Here is a 27,178-nt window from a genome sequence, read left to right as displayed (position 1 = left end):
AGCTACACCCCTGATGGATATTCCTATCTACAGTATATATCATCTAAATGGCGAATTTAGAACTGCATACCAATCCACAGCAGAGATCAGATCATGGCCCTCCAAATCGCGGATACACCAGCACCTGGAAGGCACCTTGAAAAATTCACACCAATATCCTCAGCTTTGAGATCTTGTGTAAGCATTTTGCATCCTGAACAGGAAACAGAGATTTGGGACCATACTCTGGTCTCTGCAGGGTGTTCCTCAGAGCAGTGTGTCCTTGATGGACTGGACTACAGCAATCTTGATTTTAACTATTGCCAAAGAGGGTTAAAACAATAGATGCATACCTTCAGTAACAGTATTTCCGATAGATTTATCTTCCTGCAGGTTCTTTGTTTTATAAATATTCTCCAGCCTGGAGCCAGAAAATATTCCCTGTGCAATAGCTTTCCAGCACCGCCATGTGGCTTGAGCAGCGACTTCACCCATCGAATGCTATGACATCAAAGTATACTAGAGACCAATCAGTGTTCTGGCCTCCATTTCCAGTGCTATACCCACTCCCCATTGAGGGAAACGGAGAGCGCATCATCCATTGCGATAAATACCGCAGAAATGTTTACATACTTTTCGAATGCATTTAAAGGGGAAGAGAGATGGCACTGAGGAATCTGCAGGAAGACTATGTATCCACCACAAATATTGTTACCAAAGCTAAGCAACTTATTTTTCTGATGGATACATGTCACAGATTCCTCACCTTATGAATGAGTTCCAAAGCAATAACCTTTAGGAGGTTACCCAAGGAAGTCAAGCAACACACTCCAGGCAAAATACCTATCATTGCTCACTTAAACCTTGAGGGAATGGTGCATGGAAAAATAATGTACTGCTGCCTCGCAAATGTTAGATGAGGTAACAAGGACGGATGTTCAAGCAAAAGCAAAATAGCCCGGCCAATAGCCTTTACTAGTGTCCACTGCAAGGCCTTGCTGGACCAAAGAAGAAACAAACAATAAAAGACCTGACAGTCTGGCCTATAAAATGTTTGTCTTGAGGACTCCACGCCTAGTCACAACATTTTTCCAATGCCAGGCATAAACAGACTTTGTGGACAGGGGCTGGTAGCAAGAAAAACATCCAGGACCCTCAGATGGCAGATGAAATGCAGTCATCTGCTGCCACTCACTGCAAACACATGATAGTGTATAGTATGCAGGTTTGGGGAAATCCTGCCCTGTGACAGAAGATCCTCCCCAAAGAGGTAGCCTGGCAAAGGAAAGATGCACATTCCTAGACGTTCTGAGTGCTACACTCTCCTGGTTACATGAACACCTGAGGGGCACTGGTGAGGCAAACTGAACATGCTCCTAGCCAATCTTGATCGCACAGGTAACTTTGGTGGGACTGTACGATGGCTTTATGAAAAGACGCATTCTCTGCAGGACACAGTCACACTGGTCCAGGACAGATAGAAATTGGGCCACTGCGAGCATTTTGAATTTGTTATTTAACAGGGAGGTATTCAGAGGACGAAGATCGAAAATGGACCATTGCCCTCATCCGTGTTTGGCATGAGGGAATACTCTTCCAAATGTCTGGAACGCTCTTGAGTGCTCCTCTGGAGAGTGTTCTTCTGAGAATTGCCACAATGTGGGGAGACGATGCATCAGGGAGGAAAGAAATGGAAGGGTATGGGCATGCTGATTGATTTGAAGGACCAATCTGTCAAATGTGATGGAGTGCCACCGCTGGTGGAAGTGCTGAATCCTACCTCCCACAGGCTGGTTGTGTGCCATTAACAGTGAGCTAAAGCGCCTTGGTGTGTGTTCCCATGGGGGGTATTGGTGCCCTTGATAGCCCGCTCATTGCCTGCCCAAGCCACATCCACAGCCTCCAAAGTTCTGGGGTCATTGCTGCTGAGGCTGGGGAGACTAATATTGCCTATTCGCCAGCCCCCCTAGAACTGCCTCGAACTTTCTGAAACTGGTGTTTGAACTGGTTGGCACAAGTCAAAATGACCCAGATGTGCAGTAGCTCAACCCTCTTTGAAACATTCCAAGGCAGAATCAGCTTTTTCGCTGAAGAGGTGTGAGCCCTCAAAAGGCATATCCAGGAAAGAGGCCTTTGCATCTGAAAAGAATCCTGTACCGTGTATTAATGCATGCCTGTGGAGCATCACACTAGGGTCAACTGCACTTCCAAGACCATCCATAGTATCATAGCCAGCACAAATCATGCATGTGGCTGCATCTTGACCATCCTGAATGGTTTTAGTCAATGAGTTCCTAAGGTCTTCCAGGTCTGCTGCCAAGATTTCCTTGACCGTGTCCCAGAGTGCCTGCTTGTATCTACCTTACAAACAGCATTGACTGATCCCAATGCTAGGCTAGCTGAAGAGCATATTAGTTTTTCAAATGCCTCAGTCCTTTTAGACTCCCTATCGGGGAGACATGGGAAATTAGTTGGGGTTCATCTTGTTGGTTGAGGCCTGAACAACCAGACTCTCAGGAGTATAATGTTTAGTGAGGAACTATGGGTTGCCAGGTGCCAGTCTGGAATGTCTGGCCACCTGCCTAGTCACCTGCGGCCAGGAACAGAGATTTAAGCAGGTGCCCATTAAGGTGTCGGTGGGGGCCTCATTGAACAGGAGCAAGGGCTCAGATGGGGTAGCCCAGGCTGTAGGACTTCCATAAGGACATTTGTCTTAGCCTCAATAGAGGGTAACTTTATGTCAGAGACCACAGCTGCATGTTAAAGTACCACTGCAAAACAAGCCCCCTCCTCTGTAGGGGGTCCAATTGGCGAGTTCATCACTGTGTCAGTGGGCGTATCAAGCCCACTGGCCTCCTGTAAATCCATGTACAAATTGTTGTCATTCAAATGAGAGTAAATTATCCCCACCATCATCATCTCTGGGTGGTGGCAAGCTTTGGACAGGATCTGAGCCAAAAAAATATACTGGAGCCACTGAAAGCATGTCCATTCTAAAAGATGGCTAGGATTAGAATCATGATGTATGATGGTTAGTTGCGCTTTAACAATTTAATGGTGCAACATTAGTGGCTATTGTGCTGAAGGTGGTTTGGGGTCAGATATTGGTATCAGTATCAACCCAGGAGGAACAAATCCAGGTAATTTAGGTGGGGTGGAAATCTGGGCGTGGTACGGAGCCAGTGGCAGGTTCACAGGGGACGGATAGCATTGAGGCAGACAGGTAGGTGGTAGCCTGTCTGAAGGCCTCTATGGATCCTTGGGGCCCAAATGCATGCAACGTGGCCTTCTTAAAGGCTTTGATCTGCTGCGGCTAAGGGCTGTACAATTTGGGGCGCAGAGAGACTAACTGAGGAACTGGCTCTGCAACTGGGGACCTGGAAGGAGACTGACTGAGATTGTGAAGCACCTTCTCTTTAGATACTGAGAGGCAGGATGGGGTTGTGTCCAGCCTTGCTTTCCCATGTTTTGTTTTGACTTCAGTCTTGACTTAACAGAGTACTTCGACTCTGTAGACTTCTCTTGGGAACAACCTCAAAAGTGGGTTTGAACCCTGGAGTTGGAGGGGGAACTGGGTTTAGGGAAGTGCCATAACTACTTTGTTTGTTTTCACTTCTGGATCACCTTTGAGTGCATGAGAGTGCTCTTGTCACAAGACTCTGAGCCATGACCCAAGCCCAAACGCCAGAGACCCCCCTCATGTGGATCCATGACTCACCTCGGTTTCCTACAAATGCGGCATGGTTTGAAGTCTGCAGTATTAGGAGTGAACACCATTCCCAAGCACTCTGGATTTTCTTTTAGGAGTCACTGGAAGGCTGAGAACACTTGGAGAGGAGGTCCAAATCAGAGTCGGAAGGGGTGGACAGAAAAGAACTGACATCGGCTTGGAGGGGTGCTGCTTATATACAGCTCCACCCTGTCTTTTCCAGGGCTTTACGTAGCCAGCATGGAATCAGTGCGGAGATGCACAGTACCAAATAGAGGTGCGCTGAAGTATTGCTGAAAAAGCTTCAGATTCAGTCCGCACCGGGTGAAATATTCTAGAAGTGAGGGGTATGTAGATTGAAATTTCCATCAGAAAGCACCCTTCTGGACAGCACATATGTGGCACCTGTTCTTGCTGTGATATAACCATCACAAATGCCGAACATTACACCAGGATTTAAAGATAAGACTCGCTGCTTTCACCAATTGCAACATAAAACTTTTGTGTATGGCATCATCTACCCTTACCAAAGCTATACGTGGAAAAAAGAATCAAAAGGCTCAAAAAGGACTGAGAAAAATAAATTCAGAATCAGGCACAATGTTTAAACCGCTCCCTTAGATAAGCATTTTCTTCTAAAAAAATATACAAAGAATAAACAAAAACGTACAGTAAAGGAAGGAGTTATCCAGGACCCCCAGCAGAAGCAGTCTAGAAAAAGATGGCTTCAGAAAGACTCGAGATGATTCTACTGCTTAGCACAATAGTCACAGGATTGAAATAGGCATGGGAACACAAGAATGAGCAGCCAATTCACTCCACATTTTCATCTACAGAGATAGCTGTCATCTCCCTTAGTCCGAGAAAGATTTGCGCCCACAGGCTATTTAATATAATCACCAAACTATGCTTATTGCACAAAGTTCAAATGTACATTCAATTCTTTTTTCCATTTTGATCACTTCAGTAAATCAAAATGTTTTAATTCAATGAATCCTGATCCACAGTTTAAAACAATGGGAGAAACTCTTTAACAAAACTGAATTACATGAGAGTATACAGGAATAAAAGCATCACCACGCCGTAGCCAGTGCAGTGATGTCACATATTCTCAGAAAGCGAAGAACATCCATGAAAATCAAGCAAGCAGCTAGACGTACTACAATAACTGACTGGCCAAGGAGACTATGGCCTAAAACTGACAACAGGTCGGTCCATTTTGGTAATGTCATAGCCACATTTCTTTAATGAGGATGGCCTCCATGTGTGTGGAGATGTCCATTGCCATCAGGAACTTTGGCTTCATGAATGTCTGAATCTGCTCTAACGATGAGGAAGAGACTGGCATCAGTGAATATTTCTGAGACTCAGAACGGTCCCTGGAGCTGGACAGTCTCCTTTAGGAAGAAGATTTCTCCTTCCTATAATGCTTTTTGTGGGATGATATACTGGAAAATAATTTCCTTCCATGGGACCTACCTGAAGAAGAAGGGGAATGCTTAGCATAAACCAGCGCGTCTTGATCAAAAGTAGTTGGAGCTCCTGCTCTTTAATGGCTTAAGGGTGCATCAATCAACAGGAGCCACAGGATGTGGCATCATGGTCTGAGCTAAAACAACACATACAGATCTTATGTGGGTCCCAAAGGGATCTATGACGGGGTTTAAATCCTGAAATTTAATGATGAGACACGTGACCTATCTGCTTTAAAAAAACTGAGAAATATGTTGGTGAAAAACCGAGAAGCTTTCCAGGCCAGCAACGATGAGATGCAGGAAAACAGGAACTGGCGCTGGTTGCAACATGCGCAGTAGGCTCTCTCCAGCCCAGCAACACAGTTGTCGGGCTGGAGAGAGCCTGCACAGGCACTCCCAGCTAATCCTAACGCTGCTTTGAGCAGTGTCAGGATTGGCAGCAGGGCAGGCTGGGAGCCTGTGCCTGCAACGAGAGAAAGAGGAGTGGCGCAGCGGCAACAGAGGAGGTAAGCTTTTATTTATGTTTTTATTAAATGTTCCCCCCCACATGTTGCACCCGCCCCCTCAGAGGGCAGCAAGCCGCAATTGCCCAGGTTATGAAAATGTGTCTCAATTCTGCCACTCAAAAAATTGTGCAATGAAAGTGGTACAGTCTTGCTCACTAAATCCACCAGTTGTCACTAATGCAAGATCAACCCCTCTTTGGAGCATGAGGGGGTACAGCAGTGCTGGCATGTAGACAATCTACGGTGAGGTCTTCTTCTATGAAAGTTGAATGTAAGGCTTGGCATGTAGCATTCTGTGGATGATCACTCCTCAGAAACCAGAGAACTTACAGAAAAATAGACCAGTATAATTAGAAGCCCCCACCTCTTCCTCCTCACTCTAACTCCTCCCTCAGTAAAAAAACTCTGGGGTTCAGCAAAAAAGCATTTTAGCTCCCTCTAAAGAAACTGTTGGGAACTGTCCTCACTACCAAATAGCCGACCATGGTTTAATATTCTTATCCAGGGAGTGATTCACAGTCATTCCACCAAATGCTCACTTCCTTCCTTTTCCTCTTCTTCACAAACCGACTTGTGTGGATGACTACCCACAAGGCACTACCACTTCGGCAAGGTATTGTCACAATTCACACACAGTTTAGGTACAGGATTATATACAGGGCTGACAGGTCTCGGAAGCTTCGGAGAACAGGTTTAAGAAAAATAAAGTTACATAAGCACTAGACCACACAACTGAGTTTTGCGTTTATGTATTCACTTTCAGATTTAGAGTGCCCTACTGTGTGAGATTAGGCAGACCCAGTTGTTAAGGCCAAAACAACAAGGAGCAAATGCCTGGCAATGTATTGTTTGATGGTTGTGGCTCCTGGCGTTGCTCTGTTTTGGAACTGACTATTGCATTCCATCACTTTTGTTGTTTTCACCCTTTCAACTTACCTCACATTTAGGGCTTACTTCATTTCCCCTCTCAGCTGATGTGTTTATTATGCCAAGGGTCCTCTGGGTACCTACCTAACTTTTCCTTTCTTAGCTCGGTCCAGTTCACTTTCTTCGCATCCTGGGTTTTGCACATTGGTTGAATTCTTGTGATAGCCACCTCCGCTTAGATTACTAAACTGTTCCAGCTTCTCCTAATACTGGTCTCACGCTGAAAGGCACATAGCAGTGAGATTATGTGTACTACTTCTTCTAGCGGTTCCTGCGATCCTTGAAGTCAGTCACCTATCCATTCCTGATTGGAATCCACGGCCACTCACGTTCTGATATTTGCCACCACCTGAGTCATATCCATCAGAGGGGAATTCTCGTACAGGTCTACCTCTGTTGGGCTTATCCATATTCTTTCCCTTCGCTCCTACTGCGCGTGTTGTCAAACTGGCTTGCCTAGCATTTCAGAGACAACAAGAGACGTTCAGAAGGTCCCTTCGATCGAAGCCTAACATCCCACTACCATTCCTCAGACGCCTTTCCATTTTCTCCGGACTCCTCCTGGACCTTTCTTTTCATCAATTCTCAGAAACTGGAAGCAGCTTTTAGACACCATTAAGTGCTCTACCATAAACCAACCCAATACAACACTGAGAGGTCGCTTTCAGTGCCCGTGATGAATTTAAAAAGTCCCAGAGTCTTAGATGATCAATATTAAAATTCAAGATATGAGAGTACTTAAAAAAAACTGTCCAGGAGAATAAATATGAATGCCATTGGCAACATGTCCACGAGAGTTAGAAATCTACACACACACTCTCTCACACACACACACACACACAGACAAATGTATTCAGACCTACAGGAAAAGCAACGTTTTGAAAGTAAAAATGAAGACTGCTTCTGCTCTGCCCTGGAAAATGTCCTCGGAAGATATACTGATATGTTTATGAGTTAAAAGAACTACTGTTATCTAAGCAACAATAACAGCATTCAGAAAGGACAGATAACTAAATACACCACTGAAAGAAAAGGTTAAATTCTAGGGCATCGAAGGTCAGAGATTAGTAACGTATTATCAGGAGGGCAGCCGTCCTACTGTGAGCCTGTAAACACAAATTATGTTTGATGTCCACTTGAGTAGTTAAAATCCGGCTTGCTAATCTCCCATTAAACGTAAATAGTACTTAAGTAAGCTGAGCACTGTGGATACCCACTGTACACAATAAAACCTTTGGTGAAAGAATACTATGGTCTACTTTGAAATATGATTGGCAGTGTGCAATACCCGTGAAATCGACTTAGGTTGAATGTGGGCGAAATTTTAGACAACAAAAAGCACAGCTTTGAACCCTTTTTTCATAAGACAGGTACCCTTTAATTACGTTGCAAGTGTAAATGGAAAAAAACACCAAGCAGTATTACATGCAACAGGAATAGTTTGCATTTTAAGTCCTAACACTTTTTAAAAAAACATCCTGCAAGCTGACAACAAAACGAAGAAAACAACTTTTTTCTGTATACAATGCATCAATAAAATAAGAAATGTATTGTGTGATGATTCAGTGGACTTTTGAGAAGTACATTATTCTGTTGTTCATTGCAATGAAAGGACCCAATATAAGGTAGGCAAACAGCCAATAAAATGAGGTAAGGATAAATAGATTTCTCTGGGCAGAGCCACTCAGTGTATACTTTAAGGAATCTGCAACACACTAAAATTTAGAGACAGCACCTTTTCAATTCACAGGGCACTTTAATTTGCACAGACGTATATTTTTACTGATAAAACTTTATAGCACTCAAATGATAATGTGTGGAAATCGTGTTTCAATTAATATCCTTTGCGCATCAGTAAGTAAAAGTGTCTTGATTGTTTTAATCCTTTTAAAATCTGTGGGGGTCATTGTGACCGCCGCCGGCCTGGCGGGGCCCGCCAGAATACCGCTGCGCGGTCAAAAGACCGCCGCGGGTATTCTGGGTTTCCCGCTGGTCTGGCGGGCGACCGCCAGAAGGCCGCCCGCCAGCCCAGCGGGAAACACCCTTCCAGGAGGATGCCAGCTCCGAATGGAGCCGGCGGAGTGGAAGGGGTGCGACGGGTGCAGTTGCACCCATCGCGATTTTCAGTGTCTGCATGGCAGACACGGAAAATCTTTGTGGGGCCCTGTTACGGGGGCCCCTGCAGTGCCCATGCCATTGGCATGGGCACTGCAGGGGCCCCCAGGGGCCCCACAACACCCCATACCGCCATTCTCTTCCTGGCGGCCAAAACCGCCAGGAACAGGATGGCGGTATGGGGCTCGGAATCCCCATGGCGGCGCATGGAGGATTCCCCAGGGCAGCGGGAAACCGGCGGTACACCGCCGGTTTTCCGTTTCTGACCGCGGCTGTACCGCCGCGGTCAGAATGCCCATGGGAGCACCGCCAGCCTGTTGGCGGTGCTCCCGCGGTCGTTGGCCCTGGCGGATTTTACCGCCAGGGTCAGAATGACCCCGTTTGTCCGTTACACCTCAGAATTACAAAAAATGTTCATTTTTGCTTTCCTGACTTCTGATACACTGAAATATGCTAACAGTTCATTTACTGGCATTTTTTGTTTTGTTGCAAATAACTGATATCCTACAGCCTTTCCTTTCACACTCCTGTAACCCATAAAGATTGTTACATAGTTCATTTTAAAAACTCCTCTCACTGTTCAGTCAGAGGAAGAAAAATGAACTCCAGTCCACTTGTTAAAAGAATAAGCATTAATCTGTCAGCGTGACAAGCTTAAAAGGTATCTTTATTACTCTTTCGTGACCCACCAGAAATTCACTGGTGACCCACAGCTGGGAAATGCAGTCTGTATCGAACCAAAAATTTCTTCCAACAGCAGGCGTATACTGGTGACGTTACAGACTTCAGGAAGAAGGTCAAAATCTGTCCTCTGCCATAGCTCATAGCTCAATCTCCACGCAAGAAGGCAAAGAGTGAGCAGTTCGGGCGAAGGACCCTCCCCTGTTGCTGTGGAAGAAGATCTGCCCAAAGGGGGAGCCTGATCGGAGGATCGATGGCCATTCTCAGCAGCTCGGGATACTAGATTCTCCTTGCCCAGTCTGGGGCCACAAGGTTGACTTGGGCCCGGTCATTTCTGATCTTCTTGAGAACTCTAGGCAGGAGTGGTATGGACAGAAAGGCGTGCAGGTGGTCCAAGTTTCACTCAAGAAGAAAAGGAGCTCAAAGCAAGAGCCTCCCTGGAAACTCCAGCGCGCATAACTGGTGACATTGTACATACTCTACAGAGGTGAACAATCTAAGCAAGGCTCTCCACACTGCTAAAAGAGGCCTTTTGTCACTTCCTGGTGGAGACCCCAATCATGTTTGCTAGGCAGCTTCAGCTGACTTTGTCTATTCTGGTGTTCAGTTAGACTACCACGTGTTGAACCACCAGGGACATGCTTTGCTTTTCCAGTCAAGACCAAAGGCGCAGACCTTTTTAACAAAGGGTCCACAACCTCACCCGCCTTGTTTGTTGAACACAGCGGTGGTGTTGTCCGTCAACATCTACACTAGCCTTCCCTTGATGGAGGGTAGAAAGGCTTTCAATACCAGTTGGATCGCTCGGACCTCCAGCAGGTTGATGTAGAGCCTGGATTCCACCACAGAGCAAAGTCCTCCGATCTCCACCTCTCTCAGATGGCCGCCCCATCCCAGGAGTGACGCATCTGTCACTACTGTCAGATCTGGTTGGAGAAGGGTGAGGGATCTGCCTCTGACCCAGCTGTGGTTTGTTAACCCCCACTCGTGATCGTTTGCAGTTCCTTCCAAGATCTGGACCATGACAGAGAGGTTCCCCTAATGCTATGCCCACTGAAACTTCAGGTACACTGCAGAGTTTGCATATGCCAGGTGTCACCAGCAGGATGGAGGAGGCCATGAGTCCCAACAGCCTCAGAGTCAATCTTACCAAAATCCAGGATAGAGACTAAAACATCGGCATCAAAGACTGGATATAGCTGGACTCACGGCTCAGAAAGATAAGCATGAAACTGCACTGTGTCCAGAACAGCTCCGATGAAAGGGAGCATCTCAGAGGGAGTCAGGAGGTTCGCCGTAGTCTGAAGGTGGGAGACGACAGCCTGGGGTGAGCTCGCCTTCAATAATCAGTCAACAGGGTAGGTGAAGGCTGGAACCCCTGAGCTCTGCAGATGAGCTGGAGCCACCGCCATCACTATCACTTTGGTGAACACCAAAGGGGCGCTGGTAAGGCCAAAGGGAAGTGCAGTGAACTGAAAGTACTCATGGCCTAGAGTAAACCACAAGTAAAGTCTCTGAGTGGGCAGGATGGGACTGTAGAAATAAGCACCCTGCAAGTTAAACACTACCATCCAGCCACCTGGGACCAGGGTAGACAAGACCGAAGTCAATGTGAGCATTCTGAATTTCTCCTTCTTCAGGAAGAGATTAAGGGTTTGTAGGTTTAAAATAGGGCGTAGACATTTGTTCTTTTTAGGAACCAGAAAGTAGCGGGAATAACAACAACAGCCTGCTTCGGGCACCAGAACACTCTATGGCTCCCTTAGCCAAGAAAGTCGCTATGCCCTCACAGAGAAGGGACAGATGATCCTCAGTCATCAAGATGTGAGATGGTGGCATGGAGGGAGGCGTACTCTTGAAGAGGAAGAAGTAGCCCCTGTGGACAACCTGCAAAACCCACTTGTCGAACGTTATGGACGGCCAGTGGGGCAGGTGATGGCGAATCTTGCCACCAACTGGGTGCCCATGAAGGTAAAGGGGTAGATCAGGAGGGTTTAGAGGCTGCTGCAGTTGGAGGGGTGGTGGACTCACCAGAACACTGGCCACCTGACCCACGAGGTCGGAGGGTACCGCACCCTCGTCCACGCAAAGGCTGGGAAGCATGTGTAGCATGGTAGCTGGGTGGGTCTTGGCATGGCTGGAAGCCCCTTTCGTAGCCACGAAAGGAGTGAAAGGCAGATTGGGGTGTCCTGGGGGCAGCTGCGAGGTCCAAGGACCTAGATGTCGGCCAAGAGTCCTTGAAGGACTTGAGCACCGAATCTGCCTTGTCTCTGAAGAGACGGGTGCCATCTAACTGCATGTCCGTAAGTGAAGCTTATACATTCCCTGAAAAGTCACACCTCCTCAGCCAGACATGGTTCCTCAGGGCCACTGTCATGGAGCTGCTCTGCTTAGCGAGTTGGTGGTGTCAAGTCCACCACAAATTGTGAACTTTGCTGTGTCAGAGAGTACAGCCTGGTCCTTCTCTGGGACCTGTGACAGCATTTGCGCAACTGTGTCCCACAGAATGTGGGAATAACGGCTTAAAAGGTATGTGGTGTTCACAGACTGCAAGGCCAGGCTGGTGGAAGAAAACATCTTGTTCCCAAATGAGTCCAGCCGCCTGGATTCCCTATCTGGGGAAGTCGTAGGGAAAGTGATTTGGAAAGTTGAGGGTTGGACCACCAAGCTCCCAGTGGTAGGGTGTTGCATGAGGAAAGGTTGGGTCCCCAGGTGCAATTGTCCTATTTATAGAAGCCCCTTTTCTGAGTTTGGACCAGGTAAACAGAAGAACGTTCATAAGTGCATGATTGAATGGGAGCAGGGCTTTGAATGTGGTCTAGGACCTCAGCTGCCCTCCTCAACACCACTGTGTAGGAAACACCACTTCCTCCGTAGCCATGGTAGGGGGAGAAAGCATACCAGTATCTGGAGATGTGCCCAGACCACTGGCTTGTCCCAGATCCTAGGAACAGTCGATTTCTTCCTCATAAGGCTGGCATTCTAAAGGGTCCAGCAATCCCTCCCACTCTACCCCAGGGCCTAACACAAGTGAATAGGGCTGAGGCTCCACTCTGGAGACAAGGCTCCTGCTGGCGCAGCATTGTGTGATGCTCATCTGTCTCTGTGTTGGAGTCTGGAATAGCAATGGGGATGGCGCTGCCAATGGGAGCCAGAAGCATCAGAACTGGTGCTGGGGAAGGTTGAGATGATACGACGGGCATCAGTCCGGATCCAGGATTGGATACTCAGGAGCCAATCAGAGCAGAGGCCGAAGCTGCTGGCGCAGAACCAGATGGGGGCCCCTCTGACTTTGTGGGGCCTGAAGGCACGCCGACGGGGTTGGGCTGCCTAAAACTGAGGCGCATGGCCGAATAAAACTCCTTAAGTTGGGCAGAGGTTGCTCTGGCTTCCAGAAAGTCGGGAAGGCGCAAAGCCGGACCAGGTGTAGGTTCCAAAGAACGAGGCCTAGAATGCCAACACTCCCTCATCGTGTCGGATGACGGACGAGGAGAAGTTGAAGACTGCTTTGAGTTCTTGCTCTTTTTCTTGTGCTCGAGGACTTGTGTGGAAGCAGAGATTTTAGTGATAAAAGTTATTATGTAATCATTTTGACAGACTAATGTGTGGATTAATTTTTAACAATGATGTTATATTAACAAACGGATGACTTATTGAATGGCCACCATCTTATGAATGGCCTGTATTCTGCTCATGCTTACTTAAGATAAATACAATTATTTTTCATTATTCTGTCTTTAAAGAAAAGAGTGTGTTTCTTAACCAATAAATGAGTTAATAGTGACATCTGCAGGACTAAAGCAGAAGCAGATGCAAGGTCATTGTGTAATGCAACTAATGAAATGTTTCAACTGATTCCGTTGTTTGGACTGTCTTCATTGTTAGGGAAATGTTACTAACGTGTGTTTTTTCTTCAAGGGTGCAAGGAAAGAAACAGTATTCATCGTTTTTCCTGCGTGTTCATATTCTTGGTGGAGTGGGAACAAAGGATCCACAGATGAGGCGGAAGAGAAGGAAGTCAAGAATATACAATGTATTAGTTTAGGTTTCGTCAATGGAGCTGCAGCGAATAGAAAACTTGGTGTAAAACTACTGTATAATTTTTAGATATCTGTTAATGTCTGATTGGGCATAACTTTCTCACCTTATGTCTCATCCAATCATTTTCACTTACAAGTTTAATTTAACCTTCTGTCACCACTGTTTGGTGTTCTTCTTGCTCTTGTCTTTTGATGGAGCATTCTTGGAGTGTTTCTTTCTATTGCTTTATGAAGAAGCTTAGGGCCAGATGTAGCAAGGGTTTTGCGACTCGCAAACGGTGAAAAACGCCGTTTGCGAGTCGCAAAAGCCTCTTTGCTATGTAGAAATGCATTTAGCGAGTCGGAAACGACTCGCAAAATGCATTTCCGACTCGCAAATAGGAAGGGGTGTTCCCTTCCTATTTGCGACTCGCAATGCTATGCATTTTCATTTGCAACCGCGATTGCGGTTGCAAATGAAAGCGCAGTTAACATCCACTTGAAGTGTCTGGAAAAAAAATATATATATCTGAGCAGGCAGTGGTCCAAGGGACCACTACCTGCCCTGAAAAATACCAAAACTAAAGGTTTCGTTTTTTTTAAAAAAAAGACTGCTTTATTTAAAAGCAGTCACGGACATGGTGGTCTGCTGTCTCCAGCAGGCCACCATCCCCGTGAGTGCCCTGAATCGCTATGGGGTCGCAAATTGCGACCCACCTCATTAATATTAATGAGGTGGGTGTTTGCGACCCCATAGCGACTCGCAGAAGGTGTCTGAGACACCTTTCTGCATTCCAAATTGCGAGTTGCAATTTGCGAGTCGCTGGGACTCGCAAATTGCAACTCACAATTTGGAGTTTTGCTACATCTGGCCCTTAGTGCTTTAATGGTTTAGTGCATCTTATAGCCCAAGTTCTAAACCATTACCCCATCCTTATTCTGTCCTTATTCCTGTTGTTGATGCCTGATGGTGTCCCTCTGATGAAGTAGATATTGTTGCTGATATCTGTAGCCAATTGGTAATGTACTGACTGTGATTGGTTATGTGTCTTTTATTTTTCAGGTACCAGCTGCAACAGATTAATTACTGCTGCATACATTTTTTATATTAACCGAGCTAGATGTTTTCTAAATTTGTGTTACTAAACTTTTACATGAAGCCCAACATGTCAATGCTAATTAGTGGTCAGTGAGGGAGAGGTTTCTCACATGATACGTTTCTGATGCTTCTTTGATTATCATCATACTGATGTATTCAATTTCTCTTGCTCAGATTCTGGTACTATGGTTTTGTGTTATAACCATTGAGTTAATTTGTCTACTTGAGTTGATTAAACTCAGATATATAAGGCGTTCGAATCAGCCTTTGTTGTCTCTCTATATGTACCATTTGTGTTTGAGAATTATTTTTGTGACCTTATCTTTGTTAATATAGGGAAATAAAATTGTTAACTTCTTAATAAACTGGTGTGAGTACTGAGGTTGAACTGACTACATATGTTGTTTATGATGATTACGACGCATTACAATTGACATCCACTCAAAACAACGTTGGTTTGTGTCATCGACCTGATATGTGAAATCCACTATTCAGTCTGAGATAATAGCTGGGGTTTCTGCGTGTTCACACTTGGAATGGGACAACGATGACTTTGGGCTCCGTGACCGGTCCCTTCCCCTCGACCCGGACTTCGACCTGCGTGGAGTCACATGCAGGGCCTACCATCAGCTTTAGGGACCGCTCCATCAAAATCTTCGGATCCATGGTCCGGGAATTTGAGCACAACTCTGGATCATGGTGGTGCTACAAACATAACAGATAGACGAGGTGAGGATCCTTCACCGACATCGCCCAGTGACACGATCTGAAGGACTTAAAACCAGTCTTGTGTAACGACATCCTTGACACACCAGGAGGCAAGACCTTAAAAAATGTAACCCAAAATTTGAAAAAGTCCAGTCAAAAACTGACTGAGGCGTAGCTCTCCTCTTGGATCGGCGCTGGCTGACGTGGAAAGAAAAGAACTGAAACCCACGCACCTGGGTATAAAGGAACCTCTGTGTCATTTCCGGCACAAATTATGCCAGACAGGAACCTGATCAACGCAAAGGGGACTGCTCACGAAAAATCTTCTGGATCCAGTCTGCCTGAGGAGAATTCAAAAGTAAGGAATCTGCAGCTAGAAGTCTCTTGCAGATACCCTACTCTGCTGATAATGCATTGGATACCTTTGATGCTTGTCACTAACCATTACTTCATCTCTACTTTTTTATGCTTATGACATCGTAAGTACCAGAACTCAGAAGTGGAAAATGTCCTGCTGCGGAATACCCAGACCATTAATAGACATGGGTATCTGTGACATAAGTTGTATTGTATATACAGGTGAATAGTGTAATATGCTATTTATTACCATTGCTGAGTGTGGGAAGAGCTGTAACTCACAAGAGAAGCCTTGAGTGGCCATAGTGCCACCCCCAATAATGGAAAATTGCATATTATATTCAGGACACTTACATAAAAGGTTATTGTCATGGTATTTTTTAATTTGTACTTTTTGTAACTGAAAATAAATGTAACTAAAACCAGGATGCAAGGGGTTAAATGTGTGCAGTGTGGTAAAAAGACCTCGCGACTATTAGGAAGGTTATTTCCCTGTGTAAAGTAAATGTTATACGCTGTATAACGTGTTCGTAATAAACTGGTATTTTTTTTACCTTTGCTCTGTAGACATAAATATCTGAATGTGAGTTTATTAGTACAGTTGCTCTAAATAACGTGCTATTGGGACACATGTATTTTCACTGCCGGTGCCTAACTTGAATTCTTATAATAAAATCGGAGTCAGAATCTGGATCACGTGGCTTTAAGAAATGGGAGACACTTCATTATGTGTTTATTTCTGGAATATTAGATGTCTAGAACACATTTGCACTTGCCATTTTGGATTACTTATGAAGCACAGTAATGGTTTTAAAAATCTCACCTTATGTCCAAAGGTATGTCTAAGCTGCTGAAAGACTGGGTCGGAGCAATACAAGCATCGCCAGGCAAGTCCAAATCGGAAGAAGCAATAATCCTAAATGATAAAAATGTACAGATTTATTTTGAAAAAGAGTTTCAATACCAAATAACTTTACCAATATACATCAGAAGTGATCACCTATGCTGCATATTACAGTTCCGACATCTTCCCTGCAGGCGAACGTTGTCGGGATAGTGTGTAAGGTTGTGAGATAGTCATGTTGGTGAATATGCATAAATCTTGCAGATCGAGACTCACTTCTTTCCCATTGTCTCCTCAAAAGATTCAGGGCCTGATTACAACTTTGGAGGAGGTGTTAATCTGTCCCAAATGTGACCGATATACCACCAGCCGTATTACGAGTTCCATAGGATATAATGGACTCGTAATACGGCTGGTGGTATATCCGTCACTTTTGGGACGGATTAACACCTCCTCCAAAGTTGTAATCAGGCCCAAACTACCTAAACCATTATCACACTTAATAAAAGTCTGCCATTCCTCTATTCTCAGAGCAGGACGAATACACAAAGGAATAATTAGCCCGAACATTACAGAATCAGAATATTACAAGCCCCTGAGCTGTCCCATTCCCATTGAGGCGCATGAGACCTGAAGGTGTGTCTTTTAAATGCCAAATGTTTTATGTGATTTACCATATTCCGATATATGAAGATGGCAATTATTTTTTGGTGCCCTGACTTTATTCAATTATAAACATTCCTAAGTACTGCAACAATGATGATGTGTTTCTGATATGCATGTTAATAACTTGCAGTACAGTTATGAACTGACAACTACTGAGTAATTATCAAGTTGTTAATGGATATTATATGAGCACTGCAGTATGTTGTACACTGAGCACTTCATACTCAGTCTTCATTAATGTTCCGCGTACAACAGCACCAAGCATTAAAGGCCTAGCTCACAGGATCACAAAGTTGGAGAGGGTGGAGCTGTGGTTGAGGCCAGGTTTGCGCTCAGTGCCTGAGAGCTGCTGGGTACTCATTTCTAATCATACCATCAATACTGCCTAACGCGAAAGCCACATGCTGTCCCGTGACCTGTCTGCCGGCCTATGTTGGTCACTCTACTAGAAGTGGCTGACGGCAACTGGAGGCACTGGTGAAGCACAGATATTGGTTGTGCTTATTTTACGTGGGTGGGGCTTGCTCTGTTCAGGGAGGGGGAGAGTCTTCTTTGATGAATATCAGGAATACAAAAATCTGCAGAGGGTCAGGGTCAGGACTCCAACTCGAATCTTCTTGGTCAGTTGACGGCCATTGAAGCCGTCGTTCAGAACATTCTTCCTGACCATGTCACGTCCTAATTTGGTATAATGGGGTCTGCTATCCATCGCTGCAGCTATTTCCTCATTAATGGTGCCCAAGTGCTAACACTATCACCTTTACTTTTGAAAACCTTGAAATGTTTCAAGGCAACCCACACTGGTCACCTTCAATGGCTAGTTGAAAAGTCAAGATCTCAATTTGTTTTAAAAAAATCACTTTGATTGCCTCTCCCAGAAAGAACAGTAGATGAACGGCAATCCACACTGGTCTCCTTCAATGGCTAGTTGAACAGTCTGGATCTCAATTTTTTTTTTTTTTTTAATCACTTTGATTGCTTCTCCCAGAAAGAACAGTAGATGAACGACAGGTGGCTCAGCATTATTGTAAAAATACTGAAATCTGCTCGTGTCCTCATCAAGTACTCGCATTCTACTGCTCCCAACTCCTTGAAGCTCAATCAGAAACCTTGATGTCCACGTTTATTGTAAGGCATCCTTTACCAGACAAGTCAACAATGTTAAAAGAATGTAAAAATGTTTCTCTGTCACTTGCGTGGGATTCTACCTCTACTGTTGACTCATTACTGCAGCACCATCACTGTGGCCTTTTCCCACACTGAATGCTTTAATGACATATGGAGGACTGAGCTAAAAAACAGTGAGAATACTTTCAAAAGCTAGACGTAGTCTTGGTCTTAAAAGTACTACATCACGCTAGTCGCACTTAGATAGCTTCCAGTCACGGATAGAGCCGAATTTTAAACTAAGCATCAAATTGGAATGTTCCTAAGTAATTTCACCCTTAGTGATTTCCTCAACTTGTTATCCTTCACCATCCAACTAGGTACCAGTGGTCAGCCGTTCAAACCTATTGGTTGCTGCTAGCTTTGAGATACAAAAGGTTTAGGGGGAGAGGGTATATTTCATGCACTCTTGTGGCTCTGCACTTTGTAACTCACTGCCCTTGAATATTCAATGTGAGGTTGACCTCAGGGTGCTCCTATTTCCTTCCCCTTCCTTATGAGTGGGAAATTTGAACCATCAACTCAGTGAACTGCTCTGCCTCCTCGTAGCTCCACCGGCATGTAGAGCCCTTCTTTCCTCTGAATTCTGACCTCTGTCAGGAGCTCGAGGTACCCCTCCACCCGCAGGCTTCTGCCTGCGCCTCATCGCTGGTGTATAGTGGGAGAGCTCTGCTCTTCTACTAGGCTGCCCTCTGCTTCTCTTCTCCTTTTTTCCTCTTTTGCCTCTGTTTAACTCATTGTGTGCTTTTCCTTCTGTGTTCTGTCCCTGTTGTGTTCCTTTTGTCTTTCGCTGTCTGAGTTTCACTCTCTCCTCCCCGTTTTTCTCCTCTCGCTCCGCTCTCTCTCTCTCTCACTCCCCCCCTCTCTCTCTGCTGCCCCTGTGGCCCCGCACCCTTCTCTCTCTCGCGCTCTATCCCCTCAGCTGCTGCCCCCACGGCCCGCACCCTTTATCACGCAGTTTTCCGCTCCCGCCTCCCAGCTGTCCTCTCCTCCCCCCTCCCTACTTAATTGCGGCCGCTGCACTTTATTACAAGCAATATCACAGACCTAGTCAGTGAACTGCTCTGCCTCCTCGTAGCTCCACTGGCAAGTAGAGCCCTTTGTTCCTCTGAACTCTGTCAGGAGTTTGAGGCCCTCCTCCACCCGCAGGCTTCTGCCTGCGCCTCATCCCTGGTGTCTAGTGGGAGAGCTCTGCTCTTCTACTAGGCTGCCCTCTGCCTCTTTTCTTGTTTCCCCTCTTTTGCCTCTGTTTCACTCTTCGTGTGCTTTTTTCTTCCGTGTTCTGTCCCTTTTGTCTTTGGCCTTCTGCGTTTTTGCCTCTTTTGCCTCTGTTTCACTCTTTGTGTGCTTTTCCTTCCGTGTTCTGTTCCTTTTGTCTTTGGCCTTCTGCGTTTTTGCCTCTTTTGCATCTGTTTCACTCTTTGTGTGCTTTTCCTTCCGTGTTCTGTCCCTTTTGTGTTCCTTTTGTCTTTCGCTTTCTGCATTTTACTCTCTCCTCCCCATTTTTCTCCTCTCACTCTGTGCGCTCTCTCTCTCACTTTCGCTCCCCCCCCTCTCTCTCTCCCTTGGCACTGCTGCCCCTGCGGCCCTGCCCCCTCCTCTCTCTCACCCTCTATCACCGCTGCCCTGCCCCCTTTTTCGCATCGTTTTCTACTCCCCCCTCCCAGCAGTCCTCTCTCCCCTCCCTACTTAACGGCTGCCCGCTGCGTGGAAGGACGAGCAACATCACTGACCTAGTCAGTGAACTGCTCTGCCTCCTCGTAGCTCCACCAGCAAGTCGAGCCCTTCCTTCCTCTGAACTCTGACCTCTGTCAGGAGTTCGAGGCCCTCCTCCACCCGCAGGCTTCTGACTGCACCTCATCCCTGGTATCTAGTGGGAGATTTCTGCTCTTCCACTAGGCTGCCCTCTGCCTCTTTTCTCCTTTTTTTCCTTTTGTCTTTCGCTTTCTGTGTTTCACGCTCTCCTCTCTGTTTTTCTCCTCTCACTCCGCTCTCTCTCTCTCACGCTCCCCCCTCTTTCAGTCACCCGCCGCTGCTGCCCCTGCGGCCCTGCCCCCTCCTCTCTCTCGAACTCTATCCCCACCACTGCGGCCCACCCCCTTTTTCGCAATGTTTTCTGCTCCTGCCTCCCAGCTGTCCTCCCCCCACTTAATGGCAAGCCCGTCTGCGCCCGTCTGCAACCCGAACGCAACCAGCACCAGGACCCCTGGCACTGCCACCCACCGCCTCTACACAGCCGATAAACTCATTTCACTCAACCCAGGACGCAACAACTGCAAGCAGCTCCAGGCAACACACAGGGGTCTATTCAGCTGCCTCCGCTGTCGACAGACCTGCACCACCACCAAGACCCAGGACCCAGCACAACCCACCCGCAACAACTCACTGAACCCTAAACCTCTGAAGTGCCGCTACATTCAGCCACACCAGGGAACTCCCACGGACAGATCACCGATGCATCCACTTCACCTTCAACTCACCCACCATCACAAGACCCTAACCCTAGCCATCGCATAGAAACTGGACAAGAATAACCGACGATCAGCTCACCGCCACCCTCTCCATTGCGGCACCCACCATTGCACGCAACGAGGACCCAAACACTGCAGCACGCACCTTCCACAAGTGGATCACCAACTGCGCCAACACCATAGCCCCCCTAAAAAAGAACAACACCACCCATGCAAAGAGAGCCAGCTAGTTCACGCCCAAACTCCGGGAATCAAGACGCACCTGTCGCCGCCTTAAGAAAATCTGGAGAAACACTAAATCCCCAGAAGCCCACTGCAACTTCAAAGCCGACACCACCGCACACCACCAACTCATCAGAAACACCAGAAAGAAGGCTATCCAAGACAGGATCTCCTCACAACCACACAACAGCAAGGAATTCTTCAATATCATCAAGGAGTTCGCCCAACCCAACAGCGAGACAACTGACATCTCACCCTCACAGGACCTATGCGACAGACTCAACACCTACTTCCACCCAAAAATCAAGACCATCTACGACAGTTTCAACAAGGACAACCCACGCGCCAAACCCCGCCCCTCCCCGTTTAACAACCGAAACCAACAATCTCCACCTGGACACACCGCTCCACCGAAGAGTGAAAGAATTAAGGGGGACTGTGGATTGAGAATTTAAAAAAAAAACACAGAAAAAAAATATGTCCCAAAAGTTACTGTACGGGTGTGCAATCCATTCAAGGAAAGAAAACAAGGAAGCTGAGGTGTAACCAAAATTGTGCTTGGTGCTGGTCCCAAGTCTAATAAGGTACAAATGCACAGGGACTTCCAATGTGTTGTTTCTTAGCTGTGGCAAATGGTCTTTCCCAATATAGTGAAGACGGCCTTTAAGCGAATAAAAAGAGGTGCCAGGATACACGAGTAGATAGACAATTTAAATATTTTTTACCCAAACGCTGAGCTTTAAATTAGGTTAGGAATTCATACAATCATTTTGCGACTGAAAAGAATTTAAAGACACATTAAAAAAAGAGGAAATAAACTCAAAGAAAAAGAAAGACCACAATCTTGTAATTAAATCCGTTTCCGGTTGTCCAAGGCTATATACTTTAGAATTATAGTAAGAGACATAACTGCAACACCCTTCTTTTTTTTATGCACTTGATCGACTGTAACTATGACCAATGTTTTCAAAATCCTCGAAATCAACTAACTGAAATATGAAAGCTCTTTAGATAACATGTGTTTGCTTGCAATTACATGGCACTCCAGAGATAAATGAAATCTCTGAGTGGACAGAATAACATTAGGAATACCTTGGAGATGTGAAGGAAGGCAGGGAGTTCAGCCAGAAAACTCTCGGATATCTTTCCAATCTGTTTTGCACTTGCCATAGCTTGAATACTTGAAGAACAAGTACCAGGAGATATAAAAATTCAAGGGAAGCATTAAATCAACTGTTCAGTACTTGACATATTCCATCAAGGGGTGTGTGTCCCTACCCGATAATAAAGATAAAGCTCAACCCAATCAGTGGTGGTCACTGAGGTTCATGTGAGAAATCATGGTTTTCGGTCCAGTGTGATTAGCCAACATGGGTTTAGATTCATGCAACACACACAGTGCTTAATTTGTAAAAGAATGTGTGCCGGTGCCCAAAGCTCTGCTCAGAAGCCTGCGACCGGTGCTATTAAATGTCAGGCCTCTTTTATCCACTGCTACACTCTTTCTGCCCCTTTATCTCATCTTGCTGGTTCCTACTTTCTCCCTAAGTGACAGTTTTCTGTGTGTTTCCCCTGTTTCTCTCGGTTAGCATCTGATGAGGAAAAGTAAGTGCTGGTCCCCAATGGGTGCTGGCGGCCCCCACAGGCAACTGCCTTCTCAAAAACAGCACTGAAAACACTATGACCTAACAAGTACTGCCTCACTCGCCCCACTAACCCAGTGGGTCTAAATTTTGAGGAAGGGGGCAGAAGGTGTACAAGTCATCACATGGCAGATTAAGTTGTGCCATTCTGCTCCTGGGAGAGCACCTCATACATAAGAATATTTAACTTCTCATTTTGTCATATTTCTTTCCGTCTTTAACTCTGAACTCTGAGTTTGTCGCTCGTTGTACCTTTCCTTCTTCATCTATTTGTTATATAAGATAACTCCCAGTGCCCTATTTTATTCTTTGTCTTGAATAGGCCTGGCTTTACAGCACAGCAATAAACAAGATCTATGGTTACCAATTCTTCAAAATATACGTAGAGTGCGCTTTAACTCTACCCAGATAAGTATTTCTCTCTCACTTCATGCTATTGGCTGCTGGGTATATCAAACCACTATCTATGGAGGTGTTGCATTAAAATGCATGATGGACAATTTTTACATTTTAAATGTACTCAGAATCATCACACATTACATTATTTAGCTCACATATGCAACTGCCTATAGAAAGCAATTTGTTCCGTTTTTTTTTCACTGCAGTTGGCTTTTTAAATGCTTAATTCAGGACTCATGTTGGCTTTACCGAAGCCTGTTTTCTTTTTGGCCGTGTTCTGCTCTTTCTCTTTTTGGTTACGTAGCGTTTTTGTTCCTTTTTTCCTTATGGTGGCTAACAACCCATATCACTCGTTTTTCTTATCCCATCCCTGATTTCCATGGTCTTCTTTTCTATATTCCTGATATCTTACTAACCTATTGTCCCTTTCAATTTTTGGTGTCGAAGTGTTGACTATTTTGAATTTGAGAAGTGAACCTTTAGAAGTAATCCATGGTTATGTAAATATTTCAGATGTTTTTATTTTTTATCATTATCTCTGCTGAGCATTTTCTGACCTGGCCAGTGATTCTCCTCTTAGTATGGTAAACAAACCTTGAGTCCACTGAGGCTGCTCTATTCCGGCTATATTCCACTCACAATGCAATGCTGGCCAAGGGACTCATGGTTAGTGTCCCTGCACACATACAGGATGGGACTACTGCCACTTCAAACCATGCTGTAGAGAGACTGATAGTTGGTGGAAGCTGGGACTTTAGTAATTCAGAGTTGTACAAATAACCACTTTTCCAAAACTCATTATCCGGCAACAATTAAGAAGTGCATAGGTTTCCTGCATTTACATTTTCTTCTTATTAAACTTCACCGTATAAATTGCTGCTTGGTCGATACACAATGAAATATTCTAAGCTGCACCGTATTTGTTGGTCTGGGTATTTCACATTTTTAGGCAACCAACAAACACCACAAATCCCTATGCCCAGAGGGATCAGATGGATGGAAAATTACTACACTTTAGAAAATCGGCCATCAGGACAAAAAAACTATAGATGAAATCGTTGCCACCAATTGCATTTTTTCAAGCTTATTTTCTTTATTTTGTAATTCAATGATTAGTTTTATTTGCAAAATCATTAGCAATCTTCAGGAATGATCCCTTGCTGACGTTTGCCTAGTTTTCATGAATAGCAGAGCTTCCCGGGTTCACACTCTTTCCACCAAGAACTTCAAATAGGCAAAAACCACCAAAAACAGGAAAAATCGACTTGCACTTAGGAAAATACAAACCAGTGGCAACAAAAATGTTTTTATTTTGCAACTCCACTTGTTCCTAACAGCTGGGACGATGGTGATCCTAACACCTCAAGCCTCTTGTTGATGCCATTTCTAGGAACAAAAACGTTTTCTTGCACAGCACTTTCATCCCCATTTTTAAAAAAAGACAATAAAATGTGCCTTTATTTTGGCTATTGTCGCAGTGCTTTCCAGGGAAATTCTGAAATCATGGGCACCTTTAGAATCCCCAACATGAGGGGAAAAATGAACACAAATGTGGTCGGACTACGTTTTGAGGAAATAAGTTATGAAGGCGTAAATGCAAAGTGCCCCAAGCATCGTAAATGGGTGCAGCATTCGGGTGGGAACAGCCCCAGCAGTTAAGGGGCTAAAAAATCTAGTTGTCGCTATCATTATGTATCTGAATTTCACACAATTGGCTGCTGCAGCATGTCCTTATTGTACACAATGTTCACCGAGGACAGCTAGGCCGAACAAAGAGAACCTTTTTTATCCAATTGCACTGCATGACTGAATACCTGAGCCCTTGGGACACCAGTCTTAATTATGGTATCCAGAATGGCATAACCACTAATGTCACAAGAACCCAGACAGAATGCCTCGCAATGGAACTTTGTAGATGAGAGTACAACATATATTGAATCAGAAAGCACATATGATAAAAATACTTGACTCAATCAGAACCGATGTTAATTACTGAGCTCATTTCATTTGTTTGTTGTTAATCTTTCCTATGCCATTAAAAATAAGAACCAGCCATTTTATATTATTTAAGTTATATTGCCCTTAAACTAACTGTAGCCATCTTGGATCGCAGGTGGGGTGAAAAGGGTGACAGTGGAGATAAGCAGCGTAGGAAATACCCTAGATCAGATGTGCCTGACAAGCGAAACCTATAATTATGTAAATGAGTCTTGCCAAAACCATGGCCAAATAACACTAGCCTCACCATCAAAAGACAGTCCAGACTGAACAACTGTGACAACTATGCCATCTTCCCTTTGAATAGAAACACAGAGAATGTCAGATCCGTTTCAGCCTCACTGTTAAACTTCAAACTGAGTACCTATAAAGGACAAAGTGCGAGTAGGACCACATCCAAATACCATCTTTGCATGGTTTTACCTTAGGGCGACACTTAAACACAAAAAAGAGCTAGCTGGAAATGCTTGATTCCTTCGGAACCACTGAATCTTTACTCTTGGCATGTCTGACTTCATCATGTATTACATTGTATGTGCCAGTGCAGGTAGGGACACACTATATGAATCAGCATTGATGCGTCTCCTAAAAGGATAATTGTTAGAAATGGGGTTTCTGGTTGGCTAGGGTATGCACCTCAGCCAGGCAGAACCCACCCACTCTAGTCAGGCCAAGGGAGTTACACGTCCAAGACAGCCCCTGCTCACCCCTTTGGTAGCTTGGCATGAGCAGTCAGGGCTATCCCAGAGGCAATGTGTAAAGCATTTGCACAACACACACAACACATGTGATGCACTATCCCCACCACAAAGGAAACACACCAAGCTATATGAAAATATACTGTATTGTACACAATGCAATTATTAGACCAAACATCACATATCAGTAATATCCTGCTACCTTAGCAGTTGCCAGAACACATTAGTTACTCTGCAAGCTAGCAGTAGTCACATATAACACACAGGTTACTCAATATTCTGCAACATAAGCAGTAGTCAGGAAACACATTACTACACCAAAACACTTGTCATAAGAATATCATAAACGCCCATAGTAGGAACATTAGAAAACATATGGCAAGTCATCAAAACATATTAGTATACTATGCCCATAACAGGAACATGTTCATACATATATCAATACATCAAACACAGGAAGGCAATATTTATATTCAAGTCTATAGAAAGAATTTAGATTAGCTATATTGTTCATTTTGGAAATATCTGCTTGTTTGAAGAGGCACCTCTAGTGCCTAGAAGATGAAAAATGGGGCCCCCGGCGCTCCTCAGTGCAAAACGGGGGCCTCTCTTATCCTTTGACCAGAGGAGGGCAGCATGCACCTCCTCTCTGCTGTGGATGGGCCCCTCTAGGGACCCATGATCACTAGAGGCCCCCCGCGCCTCAACCGGCCCTCATGAGGGGGGCCCAATGTCCTTGGTATAATGTAAGAGGTGGGGGGGCCATGCACCCCCTCCGACTTTGTATCAGGCCCCTCCTGGGGTCTCCCCCGGGCCTGTACTGGCCATCCATTGCAGGGGAGACCATAAATACAGACACTGGCCCGTATTGGGCCACACAAGGAAGCTGGCGGCACGGGGGGACCTCCAGCGGGGTTCCCGTCCCACCAGGGGCCTCCAAAAGAAAGCCCTGTGTGTCGGGAGCAGGGGGAGCCTCCGGTGAGGCTTCCCTTCCCCAGGCCCAGCAGAAGTCTTCAAAAAGGGCCTGGTGGGGTGAGGGAGCCTCCGATGAGGCTTCCTTCCCTGCCCACCGGCTCCTGCAGGACTTGGCGGCCCGTCCGGCCGTCGGAAAGGGCAGGCACCGATGTAGGTACCTGCCAGTGCCCTGGGGGCGCTCCACGGAGAGCGCTTAACCCCGGGGACATGACAGGAGCGCTCTTGCTCCAACTTCGCCCTGAGTTGAATCTTCTGATGCCCCAGGGGCACGACAGACAGCGCGACTCCGGCGCTGAAGACCATGTAGCCGCTCGCGGCGGTGATTTCCCTAGGCAGCAATGAATAAGTGCTTTTTAAGGCGCTCAGCACCAGCAAGGGGATGCGCTTTCAATCGCTAAGGAAATCCCCAAAGGAGCGCTTTCCCTAGCGCTTATTTTCAGCCAAAAACGTGAAGCACCCCTCGTGCTTCAAAGTGGATACAGGGGTCAGGGGCCACAGCACCCTGCCCCTGGGGTACAAC

At 45.7% G+C, this 27,178-nt stretch overlaps 1 protein-coding gene across 3 annotated transcripts in view; it reads right to left on the bottom strand.

Moving 5' to 3' along the window:
* Positions 1-27,178, bottom strand: part of ARHGAP10 (Rho GTPase activating protein 10) — an 849,665-nt gene that overhangs the window by 82,100 nt on the left and 740,387 nt on the right. For all 3 annotated transcript variants that reach the window (XM_069242631.1, XM_069242629.1, XM_069242630.1), the window contains exon 21: positions 16,399-16,491. In XM_069242631.1, coding sequence (XP_069098732.1) covers positions 16,399-16,491 — 93 coding nt within the window. The remainder of the gene's footprint in view (positions 1-16,398; positions 16,492-27,178) is intronic.

Source organism: Pleurodeles waltl, chromosome 1_2 (genome assembly GCF_031143425.1).
Source record: "Pleurodeles waltl isolate 20211129_DDA chromosome 1_2, aPleWal1.hap1.20221129, whole genome shotgun sequence".
In the NCBI taxonomy this organism is placed as follows: domain Eukaryota; kingdom Metazoa; phylum Chordata; class Amphibia; order Caudata; family Salamandridae; genus Pleurodeles; species Pleurodeles waltl.
This window is presented reverse-complemented; position numbering and strand designations above follow the sequence as displayed.